This window comes from Hyaena hyaena, unplaced genomic scaffold (assembly GCF_003009895.1).
Source record: "Hyaena hyaena isolate Hyena2069 unplaced genomic scaffold, ASM300989v1 scaffold_343, whole genome shotgun sequence".
In the NCBI taxonomy this organism is placed as follows: domain Eukaryota; kingdom Metazoa; phylum Chordata; class Mammalia; order Carnivora; family Hyaenidae; genus Hyaena; species Hyaena hyaena.
In genome coordinates, this window is record NW_024080975.1 from 1353294 (window position 1) to 1368589 (window position 15296).

Here is a 15296-nt window from a genome sequence, read left to right on the forward strand (position 1 = left end):
GCTACAGCGTCCAAGGACCGACCTTGAAAACATGATGCTCAGTGAGAAAAGGCAGACCCAAGGGATGACATATTGTAGGATTCCATTTACAGGATATGAGTAAAGTAGGAAGTCCACAGAGAGAGAACGTGGATTCGTGGCGGCTGGGGGCTGGCAGGGAGGGGCAACAGGGAAAGGGCTTTCCTCTGGGACACTGGAACCAGAAAGCGGCGGTGGCGGCCCCAGCAGGTCGCATTCAATAGTCTGGACATTAAGTCTGTTGTGATCACTCGGCCTCTAGACCGCGGCCTGCCCCTCCAGTGTCATCACCTGATCTTCTTCTGCATGCACTGGTCACTCCTGCTGCCAAATCACTGGCAGTTCCCGAAACACCCCTCCCTGCTTGGACCATAGGGCTCCCTGCATGTCCCATTCACCCTCCCAGGCTTTAGCGTCCGCATGTGCCAGGCGACCCTCCCTCCCAGCCCCCAGGTCACTCGAAGTGCTCTGCTCCCTCTCGGTAATTGATTCCCCCGTTTCTCAGTGATTGATTCTTGACCAAGCTCCTGGAAGGAGAATCTACCTCCATTCATTTTTCAGTGTCTGGCGTTAGGCACGTAGTTGTATCCAGTAACTGGTGTCACTCATGCTGTCAATGTAGAAACTTAAAAAAACAAAAACAAAACGAAAAAAAACACGTTTCCCCAACTTCTCGTGTAGCTTTTCTTTGATTTTACATGAACTTTGTCAGGGGTGCTATTTGTGCCATCAGAAGAATGAGGGGGTTTGCCTGCACCTTGCTGTATCACACCTTCTCAGATCTTCAGAAACCACCCATTTCCATGCACTGCACACACCAAGATGCTCCGGTGATACTTCACACAAGCACTGTGTCCTTAGAAGTCCCAAGGGGTGTCAGCGCCTGGAGAAGGTAAACACGGAGGGGACACCGGCAGCCTGTATTCTCGGCATGGCTGTCCCCGGCCGCCACGGGAAGCTGTAGACATTTCCTGTTTTCTTGCTCCGTCTGCTGGTCAGAGCACAGAACATCTTTCCCACCATCATCTTCCATCCTTTGTGGAGGAGTTCATGTTTGTCTTTGTATTTCCAACGGGGGGTGCCTTTTGCTTTTTAAAAAGTGAAAAGAGAAGCTGCCCCCCCCCCCCAAACTACTGGCGTCAAGTGCTGCGGCTTTTTGAGTCAATTCCTTAAGCATGCGTGTTGTCAGGCTCACGCGTCCTGCCTTAGACATTTCAAACCTCTCTCAGCTTACGAATAACCTGGCGATTCCATAAAGGAATCCCTTGCTCCCTCCCAAATCTACTGAATCCAGATTACCCGGGAATGTGGGTTTTTACAATGCAGCAGGTTCGGAATACAATGAAACCCAGCCTGTTCCTTCCGTCCCACAGAGGAGACCATAGATTCGGGGAGGTGGTTTGGGAAAACCCCAAGGCCTCTCAACACACGCTGAAGTATTAATAACAAAATTCGGTGTTCGCTGCATACAGGCAGCCCTGAGCTGAGCCCCTCTAGGTAACCGTACTGCCGCAGCCCCTACGCTCCACCGTCAAGAAACTGTTGGATTATTACTGGGCTTAACCAGTTACATCAGGAGTCCCGTGTCCCGGCCCGACACATAATTCTGTCCTACTGGACAACATTTACAGTAGTTCTAATCGTGTTGGGTTGGCCCGAGGAGGAAACAATTCCCACCGAAGGCCTCGGAGCCTCGGGTCAACGTGGGCCCGGAGCGGCGCCAGCATCACCGGCAGCTTGTCCGCACGCGGAGCGCAGCCGCCCCAGCAGCTGAACGCGCAGGATCCGAATCCCCGGGGGAGGGGCCAGCCGGCCGAGTGTCACCCCGGCCCGCCAGCCCGCGGTTACCGTCCCGCCCGCCTGCGGCCGCGGCTCCTCTGGCCCCGCCCCCCGCCGCCTCCGGCCGCAAACCGCCGGGCGCGTGTCAGCCAATCAGGGCGCAGCGCGCGCACGTCCTCGCCACGCCGTTAGCCGGTGTCACGTGCAGTCGACTTCACCGCCAGGCGGAAGTGTCCATCCGCCCAGAAAAGGAACGCCGCGCCCCTTTGGCGGGCGTCCACGTCTCGCAGCCGCCTACAGGCGGGAGCCCCGGCTGGTGGCCACGGTGAGCGGCCGGGCTTCGCGGGGCGAGGGCGCCAGGGCACTGGGGTGGGCCTCAGGGCCCGAAGTCCCGGCGCGGAGGGATCCTGCGTGCGGGGACGGTTGGCGCGGTTCGCGGAGCGGAGCCGCGGAGGCAGAGGCTGAGGTAAGGTGAGGGGCTGGGGTCGCGGGGCCGCACGGTGTGTGCTGACCTGCAGCGGCGGCCTCGGGGCCTGGTGAGGGTACCGTGGTGCCGATGCTGGGGAAGGAGGGGGCCTCGCCGGCGGGGAGGGACCGCCCAGGGGCGGGGAATGCTGCGGAGGGGGGTAGGGGACGTATGCGGACATGGCTTGGGACTGGGGGCCACTTCCAAGGTCGGGGGGGCATTCCTGGACACTGACCAGGGCTGGGGGGGGACGCTGTCTGGGTCAGGGGGCATTCTGGGGCACTCCCGGGGTCAGCGAAGGACATCCGTGGACACTGCCCGGGTTGGGGGAGCCCTGTGTGGTTTGGGGGGCATTCCTAGACACCCCCGGGTTGAAGGGGCACCGTCGGGGCGGGGAGGGCATTCCCCGGGTACCGCCCAGGGTCAGGAGAGGCGCGCTGTCCAGGTGGGGGGACCTCGGGGGACCTCGGTAGGGGCTTGGGCCTCCGGGCTCAGTCCGCAGGGGCCTCGTAGGCTCTGGCTCCCTGCACGGACGGCGGTTTGCCGCGGGCGTCGCGTCCGGCTGGGGTGAGGCTTCGAAGCGCCGTCTCCGGGTCCTACTTGAAGGTGGCCGTTGTCTTCCTGTCCGGGGTGTCCTGAGGTCGGGAGGACCATGGCCGTACCGGCCCGCCCAGCACGGGGCCTGCGCGCCCCACCTGTGTGTGGTTACGTGGGTGTCGTGAGTGACGGTGAGAATCACCTGGAGGCCCGAAGGGAGCTGTGGACCCGTGGGTCTGGGAGCTTGGTTGGCGTTTCCCACGAGTTCTAGGCGTTTCCAGGAGAGCCCACGTTTTGGGAAGTGCGCCCTGAAAGGGTTTGCTTTTGGAGGCGGCGGCTCGGCCTTGTCTAGGCTTAAACCCCACGCTGGTGCCTGGCACGCGGCTGGGTGCGCAGGACCCACGGGGGACAGGCCGCGCCGGCTGTGCGGGAGGAGGGAAGGAGGCGCGGGGCCGTCCACGAGCGGCTGTACTGCCAGCCGGTGGCACCCAGCCGGGTGGCACCCAGCCGGGTGGCAGAGCAGGACACCCCGTAGGACACGGTGAATCGCGGAGTTTCCCGGGCTGCGTGTGGGGAAGTCTCGTTCTGTCCCCCTTCAGTAAGAGCCCCGAGCACGTTCCCAGGTGGGCTCGCGCGTGAGTTAGGTGCGCTCGGCCATCAGGGGCAGTAGAAGTGCACGGTCCTTGCCAGTGGCATTAAACACGAGTTCTGATATGTGGGCCCCTTGCAGGCTGTGTTCCGTAACCAACCCTGGAAATTGCTGCGATAGGATCAGATTGGGAAGGTTTCACTGTTCGGTGGGTTTGTGGATTTGCTTCTGATCCGTGGAATGTGATAGGAAGTCGGGTCTTACACCGCTGCGGACGTCGTTAGGTTTGTGTTTCTGGGAATGCTCTCAGAGCAAGGACTTCAGAAGCTGTTAAAACTGAAAAAAAGATGAAAACCTGATGCTCAGGAGAGCGATCTTAAGCATAAATGATGTCACAGCCTGCGCCTCTGTACTTAGAACCTTCCTGGCCCCCTGCGCCCAGCCCCGTAGTCTGCAGGCCCCATCCATTCTGATCTTCGCCTGTGCATTCTGATCTTTGCCTGCCTCGGAGCTCACCAGCCGTCCTTCCTGGGGACGCTGGGGACCCCGGAGTCACCAGGCAGCTCTGGTCCTGCACACAAGCCACACTTGACCCCTCACCCTGTTGGGGAAGATGGGTGCCGTCCACCTTCCAGTTCGAATCATCTTCATCCCAGTGTAAATGTTAGCTTCGTCGGAGGCGGGTCCTGTGAGAACGTGCTGTTTATTGCCTGTGTTAAACTTTTAAAAATTTGTAGCTGCAATTTTACGTGCCTTTTTCCATTAGAGCTAATACTTGTTGAATGCTGCCGGGTACCAAGGACGTCACGTGTGTTCTCACTTGCACCACACACGGCCTGTGTGGTAGGTCATCAGAGTTCCATATTACAGGTGAAGAGAGGAGTCAAGGTCATGTGATGTGCTCAAGGTCACTTCCGTGAAGGAGTAGGGTTCAGGCAGGCCATCTCTGAGGTCTACACCGTGAATAACCTGATGATACTGCTTTCTACTCTGGTGGGGGCGATGGGTGGGTAAACTTTTTACGTGGTCATGTCTCATGCCCAGCACCCATCCTGGCCCCCAGGAGCTTACTACCATGGTGCTATTGAAGAAATGGAAAGAACTGTTGGGTCAGAGGTAGCAGGAGCAATAAAGGAGTAGTTTAGAGATAAATTACTCCGTCTTTTCTCCTTAGAGACAAAGTGGGTGGCCGTGCCACTCACCGAGAATGAAATTCTGGAGCCCGAGTGATGTGCTGTAAAAGACACTAGTTTGAGTGTGTTTACGTGAAGCCGTAGGGGAAATCCCGGAGGCTGTGCTGTATATGTGTGCAAATTCTGTAAAGAGCCTGCCGGTGCCAACAGTGCCTGCTGTCCTAGATATGTGTCCACATGTGGAAGAGCTAGTCCCCAAACTCAGACGTCTCAACAGTTTCTCCGTGCGTCATATAAAACAGTAATTCAGGGGCACCTGGGTGGCTCGGTCAGTTATGCGTCCGACTTCGGCTCAGGTCATGATCTCGCGGTTCCTGGGTTCAAGCCCCATGTTGGGCTCTATGCTGACAGCCTGGAGCCTGCTTTGGATCCTGTGTCTCCCTCTTTTTCCTTTTCTTTCTCTGCTTCTCCCCCACTTGCACTCTCTCTCCCTCTCAAAATAAGTAAATAAACTTTAAACATTTCTAAAAGACAGTAATGCAACAAAAAATGAAATCATGTATTAAAACAAGTCTTCCACTTTGGTGCCCCCCCCCCCCCCGAGCATGGTCTACGGTCAGCGTTTGAGTTCACTAGAGGAGAAGTTAGAAAAATATGTGATCATTCAGGAGTTTGTTTTAGAGTCTTGAAGTTTAAAGGTCACGTTTTAGAAGCAGTCAGATTGTGCACGCTGAGTGTCATGTTTGTGATTATTTCCTCTCAGGGAAGAGAAATGACTGGGCGGGCCAGAGCAAGAGCGAGAGGAAGGGCTCGTGGCCAGGAGACGGCGCAGCACGTGGGGGCCACTGCCGTGAGTGCTTTACCGTTTTCTAAGTGCAGGAAAGACCTGTGGGAAACAAACTGGTTAAATCTTTTAAAAAAAATTTTTTTAACGTTTATTTTTGATAGAGCACAAGTGGGGGAGGGGCAGAGAGAGGGGGAGACACAGAATCTGAAGCAGCTCCAAGCTCTGAGCTGTCAGCACAGAGTCCAACGTGGGGCTCCAATCCCACGAACCATAATGTGACCTGAGCCGAAGTTGGACGCTTAACCGACTGAGCCCCCCAGGTGCCCCAAATCTGTGAAATCTTTATGAGCTTAGGCTATTGAAAAAAGTTTAAAAAACTGCCCTGCGAAGGACATGAGAGCAGACCAAAGATGATCATGCTCTGTTTCCTGAGGGTCTTAAGAGTTAGTTCTTGAGTTAGTGAGCCATTTTTGAAGAAACTCCTTTACAGGAACACTGTGTTTGATTTCTAATTTAGATCACTTTTGTTTGAACATCTTAGTCTTGTTTAAGACCGTATCCTCTGTGATCTTTGACGTGAAAAGCATGCTGTTTATTTGTGTGTCACTCTAGAGTCAGCCCCCTGGCTTCGTCCCGCCTCGGCTTCAGCAGCCGGCAGCAGAGGGGGAATTAGTTGGCCGTGGACGACAGAGAGGAGCAGGCGGAGCGCCAGCCAAGTCACAAGGTGAAGGGAGGGTAAGAGGGCTTTGTGCTCGTGCGGTAGACCTGGAGCGGTGACCAGTGTATGGACTCCTCACAAATAAAAGGGCTCCCGGGCACAGTGCTTTCAACTCCAAGTATAACAGGCACACTCAGACTGTGTCGGCCACCAGGGGGTTTCTCTCCTTGGAAGTGAAAGAGCATGTCCTTGCCAGGGCCCCATATTGGCTCTTACAGAGTAATTCTGAACTAATCATACATTTGCTTCTTCGTTAATAAGCTATTTTAGAACATTCTTTTGGCATCTTTAGTGATTTCATCCAGGGCTGGACCACCTTTAACATTTCTAAGCGTTTTATAATACACCGTGTCTTACGTGGTGTATTGCCCTACCCCGTTTCTCGGGTACAAAAACTCGAGGCCAAAATTAGGACAACTGGTGAGATCAGAACACCAGTTCTGATTCCAAAAATTCTGTCTTTTCAGTACTTTGTTACAAACATGAATTTGGATACTTGATGTAATAAGATTCTTCAACAGTTAAGTTTGGTTTCAGTGCAGGAAAAACTCCCCTGTACATGCGGGGACCTGAGGTAATGACGCTGGCTCTCCCGCGGGTGGGCACGGGGTGCTTACGGGTGCTCCGTAAGCAGTGTGGGGACAGCTGGTGACGAGGCGAAGCTTGTCCCGCCTCTCCTCCGTGGTTACGTCCCCGCACACTCCAGAGGGCTGGTCCTGACCAGTGAGGTCCGGGAACGGTAGAGGAGCCCCCGGGTGAGTCTGTGGTGTCTGAGCCACGGCAACCGCGCCGTGACGGCCACGGTCTGTGTCAGCAGGCAGCCTGGAGACCCCCGGAAGTGCTGGTGGGGCTGCTGCTCTGGCGCACGCGGCACTCGTCTAAACCCCGATGTTTCACAGGCTGCTGGGAAAGCGGGCAAAGGAAAGGGCAGTGCATTGAAAAATACCAAGACTAATGAAAACTCTAAGCCTTTTAAAGAAATTTAAACCAAGTGAACATTTTTTTACCTGTTTGTTCTCCCATCTTTTTTTTTTTTTTTTTTTTTTGGTGCCAATGTTGGCACCGTCCTCCGCATGGCGTGGTGCAGTTGTGCGGACTTGTGTAACAGGTAGCAGCCATGAGGGTGCCCTTTCATGAGCACGTCCCCTCCTGGGCGTGTACCCAACAGACTGGGGCAGGGACAGCATGAGCGTGTAAGGGCCGTCCCATGCCCTGCCCCCCACTGGGAAGGCCTGCCTGGAGGAGTCAGGTAGCACCTCTGTACTTTAACAACAGAGCACCGTTTCTCCCCACTGAGGGACGTAGGCCCCACCTGGGCTACAGAGATGAGATCATGTGGTAAGGCAGCATTACCTTCATATTTTTAGTGAATACGTGTGTTTATGTGTATTTTTTCAGGAAAGTTTGAGGGAAGACATCAGTTAATAGTGCTACATTTGAAGGGCACCTGGGGGGCTCAGTCGGTTGAGTGTCTGACTTCAGCTCAGGTCATGATCTCACAGTTCGTGAGTTTGAGCCCCACTTCAGGCTCTGTGCTGACAGCTAGGAGCCTGGAGCTGCTTTAGATTCTGTGTCTCCCTCTCTCTCTTTCCTGCTCCCCCTCTGTCTGTCTCTGTCTCTCTCAGAAATAAGTAAACATTTAAAAAAATTTTTTTGTAAATAGTGCTACATTTGAAGAGTCGGTGAGAAGACTGGAAGGGTCTTTTGTCTCCGATGACCTGTTACTATTCTGAGAGGCAGTGTTATATTTCCTAAGCTGCTTGATGAGAATTCATTTAAGGCATTAATCTCTCTAAACCTATAGGATTTGACCCACTTTCTCCTCTAATTTTGATACCTATATTCTTTTGAAATTCAACCTATAGCTAGATTTGCTGAATTTGTTTTAAAACATTTCCCTATTATTGCAGCCTTAAAATGCAGATAAGATTGTGAGAAATACTTCAATCTAATTTCTTAAAACATGCTCTATGTTGATTGTTATTAATTATGTAACACTTATGCCTGAATTTAAATTCTGTGAAATTCCATTTCCCATCTGTAGAAAGGTAGCATCTAACCCTAAGGACCCTTGTGAGGATAACATAATACTTGGAATAACAAATGATGTCATTTCACTGCTTTTGTGAGGATTGTATCTGAGAAGTTCCTGTCCCAAATGTTCACATGTTTACTAGGTTTTAGAAATTGAAGTGACAAGTTAGATCTATTGTTAATGAAACCTTGTTCTTGACTTTTATTCTGAAGGGCTCTGAAATAGAAGAGTAGCAAGATCTGATGTGTATTTTAGTCATTCCAGCAGCTGCACGGAAGGGGAAATTCTAGGCACACCTCAGAGATGCTGCAGGTTGGGTTCCAGACACTGCAATAACGCAGATAGAACCAAGCAAGTCAGGTGGATCGTGGGGTGTGCCGGTGTGTATGGAAGTTCCGTGCGCACTGCTGTGGTCTGTCACGTGTGCAACAGCATCGTGTCCAGCGTACACACCTAATTCAAAAATACTGCTAAAGAGTGCCAACCATCATTTAAGTTTTCAGCAAGTTTTAATTACTGATCACAGATCACCATAACAAACACAATAATGAAAAAGTTTGAAATGGTGTGAGAATTACTGAAATGTGACACAGAAGTGAAGTGAGCAAATGTTGGAAAAATGATACCAGTAGACTTGTATAATGTAGGGTTGCCACAAGCCTTCAGTTGTAAAAAAAAAAAAAAAAAAAAAAATCTGCAAAGCACAGTAAAATTAGGTGTGTAATTAGCAAGGTTTACAGTTTTTTCATTCTGAAACCTGTTTTCTTCACAGATTGACAGTTGTGCTTTTGCTAAGTAGCATTGCAGTACTGTGTGTAGAGAGGGGAATGGACTTCATCGTTATTTATATTCAGAAACTTGCAGTCTGGTTTTTGTATCCAGAATGGAATTTTAAGACAAATTCAGGTTTTTCAGGAGAAAAAGCCTCTATGACCTGTCATTGTTACTAGGTTGGACTCCATATGCCTGACCTGTGTTAGTATGTAGTTCATCACACACAGCCAAGGATATTTTCTTTAAATTGAAAGTTTTGGGGATAAAAAGTTCACCAAAGAAGACAAAAAGTTACATATTTAAAGGATTTTTTTCTTTTAAAGTTTATTGAGACAGAGCGTGTGCACATGCATGTGAGCACATGCAAACAGGGAAGAGGCAGAGAGAGAGAGAATCCCAAACAGGCTCCACACTGTCAGCAGGGAGCCTGACACAGGGCTCATTCCCACCAACTGAGATCACGACCTGAGCTGAAATCAAAAGCTGGGATGCTCAACTGACTAAGCCACTCAGGTGCCCCTGAATATTATGAGGTATAAGAACCAACATATTTAGCAACACCTTTAAAGAGTTTTATAAATTGTGTTCTCCTCTAAAACATGAGCTGCCCGTAACATTCATCACTTTTCCGGTAAAGAAGTTGAAGCTGACATTAGAATAACCTGTTTCCAAGGTGTATCAGGAACTGATACTTTGCTCAAGCCACTGTTCCTCTCTAACAAAAAACCCAGGAGTTGGCAATTGGGTTCTAGATCTGGAATTTGCCACCAGAAGAAAACTGGTCTCTTCAGTTGTTTTGTTCTTTTGTCCTGACTTCTTGTCATTACCACATACATTTGGTGATCACGACCAGATTCCAGGTAAGATTGGCAGCCAAGGGGCACAGAGAACATAAACACCGGCCACTGGCTCTCCTCCCCAGGTGCTTTCCGAGAAGTTTGATCCAGGCATTTCTGCTTAAGTCTCTTCGCCCATCCTTACTGCAGGGAAGGCGGAATTCTTGTATTTTAGGTACATTATTACCTAAATAAGCTTTGTTAAAAAAGAAGACTGAGCAGTTGGGAAGGTGGAATCGCTAGTACATGGGGTATCACTTCCATTAGCTGTAAGCTAGGATTTTAACACTTGACCACAAGGCCCATGTTCATTCTTTGGCCCACGTCATACTGTTGACGTGAGCTATTTCCATATGTTGTACAGATTGAAAGTTTTAATAATTTTGCAGCGAAGCATGAACCTGTCCCAAAAGGATATTTGCATGATGGCGGTGGGACATACCCCATGTGGTCCCATCTGTTCTGCGTGTTAAAGGAATTTGTGAGGAAGTTACATTTTAGACTTAAATTTTCTAATTCAGGTTACACGTTGAAACCTAGAAACCACTAATTCCTGTAGCTATAATTTCATCATAAGGCTGTGAGAGACACTGATAGAAGGTTCTTAGGCTGTTCAGAACTTGGAGTACAGAAAAATAACTTCCCAGGCAACAGAGTTGCTCCTGAGTTCTTGAATCATAGTCCAGTTCTCTTCATCTTTTAATGGTACATCTTATGGGGGAGCAGCTGAGCTTGACTAGGGCAGTGGCAAGAAAGGCTTTACAGAAGAAATCCTCGTTAGGATGTTCTGATGGCCAGCAGACACCTAAGACATTCTGACGGAATCCATATACATTATCCGTGGCACCTCGGGAGCTTTCAGGTTTCATATGGTATTACTTGGGGACTTAGTACTGTTATTCCTTATATCATGTTTCATGTTACCACATATATTAATATCTTTCTTTTTTTTTTTTTTTAAGAGCTCCAGATATCTGCTGGGTTTCAGGAATTATCATTAGCAGAGAGAGGAGGTCGTCGTAGAGACTTTCATGATCTCGGTGTTAACACAAGACAGAACCTAGACCATGTTAGAGAATCAAAAACAGGTAGGGTGATTATGGAGAATGCAGTTTTCACGAGATTACTTTTCAAGTACGGAGGACGCTGAATTGACGCGCCACACCTCGAGCCTGTGTCTGTGTGACACAGTCCTGGGGGGTGGGCACATGTGCTTAGGGTACTGCATGGCTTCTCCACCTCCCCCCTCTCTGCTTCGACGAAATCGGTCATAGTGGTCTTCAGCTGCCCTGCAGTGTGGCATGTTAAGTGGGTGGTGGTGTTCTTGTATAAAGGGTTTTGCCGTAGATTTGGTTGGTCCTGTTGTAAATTACTTAGTCTGAGGGGAATTTATTCCTAAATGTATGCTTTTAGGAACTTCACAGGATAGTGGTCCTCAAAGTCAGATGTGTGAGACCTTTAGTGTCCTGTACTATTCCCAACCTTTTGGTTACAGAGCTGCATCTGCTTCCCCCAGTAGGAAGGAGTTGGGGGAAGAAAATCCTGTTCTGTTAATCACACGTGACTGACTTTCACAGGGTCTTCAGGCATCATAGTAAGGCTGAGCACGAACCATTTTCGACTGACGTCCCGTCCCCAGTGGGCCTTGTACCAGTACCACATTGACTATAACCCGCTGATGGAGGCCAGGAGACTCCGCTCAGCTCTTCTGTTTCAGCATGAAGATTTAATTGGAAGGTGTCATGCTTTTGATGGAACAATATTATTTTTACCTAAAAGACTACAGCACAAGGTTATTTTAAAATGTCGGGTTGGGAAGAGGGTGATGAAGGGTCTCCACTCTGAAATAAAACTGCCACAGGCTCGGGGAGCTTTTAGAGGAGCTCTGGGGCCTTCGGTCTCCTATTGCACGTCATAAACCCACAGGGGTGGTCCTGGCCCTTGTTTCATTTTCAAATCCACCTGAGTAACTGCATATAGTTACATTTATACATTTTTTAAACAGTTTTGTTTTTGAGAGACGGAGTATAAGCAGGGGAGGGGCCAGAGACACAGAAACAAAGAAACCACATCAGGCTCCAGGCCTGAGCTGTGCGCACAGAGCCCCAGTGCGGCTCAGACTCAAACGGCAAGATCGTGACCTGAGCCGACAGTGGACGCTTAACCGGCTGAGCCACCCAGGCGCCCCACAATTGAATTTATAACACAGCCCATAACCACTCTCTTCTCCTAGCCAGACCCTTCCTATTTTTTTTTTAATTTAAAACTTTACTTTCATTATTGCCTTATTAGCAGGAATTAAGTGATTGAGCTTATTTGTTTTAACAACTGAAAGTGTGGTTTTCCACTGCTCTGCTTCAGGTTACCGAGGTGTTTAGTCAGACCCGAAATGGAGAGCATGTGAGGATAACGATCACCCTAACGAATGAGCTCCCACCTACATCACCAACTTGTTTGCAGTTCTATAATATTATTTTCAGGAGGTATATGAGTATTTCCTTAAGCCTTTACTAAGAAGAATTGAAAACCTAGGGAAAAGTTGAAAAACCAGTGAGGTGAGGACCTGCGTGTTAGAGATACTTGTCAGTATTCACTTCTCTGTTTTGACCTTTCCATTTCTAGGCTCTTGAAGATCATGAATTTACAACAAATTGGACGGAATTATTATAACCCAAGTGACCCAATTGATATTCCAAATCATAGGTTTGTATAAGGCAGAAGCTTTCTATTCCTTGGGCTTAATCACAGACTTGGAAAGTGGTGCTCTGATTTGAAGCGATCAGATTGACTATGGTGGCTGTTAGGGGTGCCCATCGTGTTACGTGAAGTTTAACTTGGTCTGAATAATAAAGCACCCTTCCAGAACACTTGGCTTTAAACACATCACATGCTAGCCATCTGTCACTGGGGAGGCGTAAAGAGCTGTCCAGCACTTTGTGTTTGCTCTCTGGTAACAAAATTTCTGAACTAATGAGGTTGCTTCAGAAGTTCCTATGTATAGTGCATCCAGGTGTGGCCCACACGGTTCAGGCTTTTACTGATCACAGGTACTCTCAGTTAGATTGGCAGCTCTTTCAGGCCTTAGACCAACGTAAGAAATAGTTTAATAAAGTTAGTGTATTCAAAATGGAACTTAAATTATTATGTTATAAAATAACATTCATTGTTGAGGACCTTGAGAAGATGGGTTTTTATATGGAACCATGTGAAACCTAGAAATAACTAAGTTTACTCGTTTCAGAAACTTTTGTACCTTAGACCCAGTTAATACAGGAGAAAAACAAAACGTGATACCTGCAGGCTGTGTCTGGGCATTAGAGGTTACTTCATCACTTTCCCTCTGCCTCACAGGTTGGTGATTTGGCCTGGCTTCACCACCTCTATTCTTCAGTATGAAAATAACATCATGCTCTGCACTGACGTCAGTCATAAAGTCCTTCGGAGTGAGACCGTGTTAGATTTCATGTTCAACCTCTACCATCAGACAGAAGAACATAAATTTCAAGAACAAGTTTCTAAAGAACTGATAGGTTTAATTGTTCTTACCAAGTAAGGCTGCTTTTTTAAAATGCTAAACAGTCATTTTGCAAGTTTTAAGATCTCATGGTTTCCTAGTCCATCATATTGGAAAGTTGGGTTTACGGTTGAGTAGTGGGAATAGCATGAAAATGGAGAGAGGGGTATTTGTCACCTTGCCCAAGACCTGAGTTCTCAGGGAGCACACTCGTCTGCAAAAGACAAGTATCTAGTGATTTTTATCCTTTTAAGTCTTCGTTTTCTAGCAGTAATTTAGTCACTTCCCCACCCATCTAGCATGGTCTTTAAGTTCGTTTTCCCTTTTCTTCCAAGGACATTGTATGTAACTAAGTGATTTGAAATTTTATCTTTTAGAGACTATGTACTATCAATATCTAGTTTCTGTTTAATAATAGTTCTACGTATTCCAATCAGATACCAATAAATCTCAATTGTTTCATAGGTATAACAATAAAACGTACAGAGTAGATGATATTGACTGGGACCAGAATCCAAAGAGCACCTTTAAGAAGGCAGATGGCTCCGAAGTCAGTTTCCTAGAGTACTACAGGAAGGTAAGGGGTGAACATTGACCTAATCTTCTAATGTGCCGTATGTAGGCCTTAGAAGAAATCTGAACTTTCTTCACTAGGATTTTCTATCACTTGTACACATGGAACAAATTGCTTTTAAAACTGTATAGAAAAGTGTTTATTAAGGCAATCATAGCATAGTTAACTTGAGCTTATTATCAACTGAGAAGTGCTTGGTCCTGGTTCCTTTTTCCCAGCAGAATGGAAGATTATATTTGAATCTCAGCATGCGGAGAACAAACAGAGTGATTGATGGGTAGTGAACAGTGGAAGTTCACTGCACTGATCTGTATTCAGCAGTGAGCATTTTTTTAAATGCACCCAGGGGTGGGGTTAAAGATGGCGGAGTCTTTAGCCTTAGCTTGTTCTGCCTGTGGGTTACTCTTAACTTTGGTTTCACCTGTTGACAACCTCAGACCAGCCTGTTTCATCCAGGCTCGGTCAGTGGGTTATGAGATCTTGTAACACTGATTTTATACAGAGTAATCGTTGAAAAAACAGCAGAGGCAAACGGCAAGAAAGGACCACTGCTGACTGGAAGGGAACAGTGTTTACGCAGGAAGGGACACTAGCGTTGCTGTCGGGACGTGAGCAGGTCTCGCCCCTAAATCCTTAGAAGGCTGCGTACGCTCTGTTACAGGTGCCGGAAGAGTGTTTGTACAGTACTTACCAGTTAAAATCTTAAAACTTGTTCTTAAAGTGCTAAGATTTATCTTCTTTTTTTCTACTTTCAGTATATTTCCTTTTTCTAAAAAGCTGGGTAGATGAACTGTTGTATGTTTATATCTTATATCAGAATTGCACATCAGACTGATGATCTCGAAATGTCTTTTTACTGGTTATCTACTATTGCCTGAGCCTCAGCTGCTCTGCTGTGAATGAAAAGATCAGATGATACTCTGGAGTGAAATGATTATCTGTGAAGTTGCATTAAGAGCTGTTCTCATTTTGCGCAAAATGAAAACAGGCCAGGGGCCATCTCAGCTTGATTTCCCTACTGCCCTTTTCAACCTCTTAACTTCATGATGACCCAGCCATCTGTAACCTAGATTCCTTCTGGGTGTCAGAGGCTCCCGTGAGAACTGAGTTAGCATTGTTCTGTGGAATCGGAATCCCTTTCAGGGATGGAAAGAGTTGTGATAAGTCAACAGCAGATACAATGGAGTTCCCGTGGAAAGTTTGGTTTAAACCCAAAGCAAGGTCAGGGGAAAGTCCTCTCTTCTCTGCTTGGTAGTGAGTCTCCCACACCAGCTTATTTTTCTCTGTAAGTGGCCTTCTAAATGTTGACATACTTAGATGTTCTGCCTTGATCCCCTCCCCCCAGTTACTATATTTTTAACTTGTTAGGTGATTTCCAGGCTCGTCTGTCCTCAGACTGAAGGTGTCCTACGTTCACGGTTCTCAGATTCCTAGCTCCAGCCCAGACGTGTCTGACCTTCTTGTTCTCAGTGTTTGCACGTCTTAAAGACATCTTCCACGTGACCAGTGTGGAGCACGTTCTGTCTCACGACTCGG

The 15296-nt window shown here is 48.3% G+C and overlaps 1 protein-coding gene across 2 annotated transcripts in view; it reads left to right on the forward strand.

Annotated features, from left to right (window-relative positions):
• Positions 1–2203: 2203 nt before the first annotated feature.
• PIWIL1 (piwi like RNA-mediated gene silencing 1) overlaps positions 2204–15296 on the forward strand; it is a 30235-nt gene continuing 17142 nt past the window's right edge. The window contains exons 1-9 of one of the 2 annotated variants that reach the window (XM_039249569.1): positions 2204–2263; positions 5286–5372; positions 5922–6033; positions 10635–10760; positions 11250–11464; positions 12034–12155; positions 12295–12375; positions 13024–13221; positions 13652–13763. In XM_039249569.1, coding sequence (XP_039105500.1) covers positions 5295–5372; positions 5922–6033; positions 10635–10760; positions 11250–11464; positions 12034–12155; positions 12295–12375; positions 13024–13221; positions 13652–13763 — 1044 coding nt within the window. In that variant the 5' untranslated portion in view covers positions 2204–2263; positions 5286–5294. Of the gene's footprint in view, positions 2264–4155; positions 4233–5285; positions 5373–5921; positions 6034–10634; positions 10761–11249; positions 11465–12033; positions 12156–12294; positions 12376–13023; positions 13222–13651; positions 13764–15296 lie in introns of those variants that run through there. The other variant, XM_039249568.1, reaches the window with a different exon arrangement.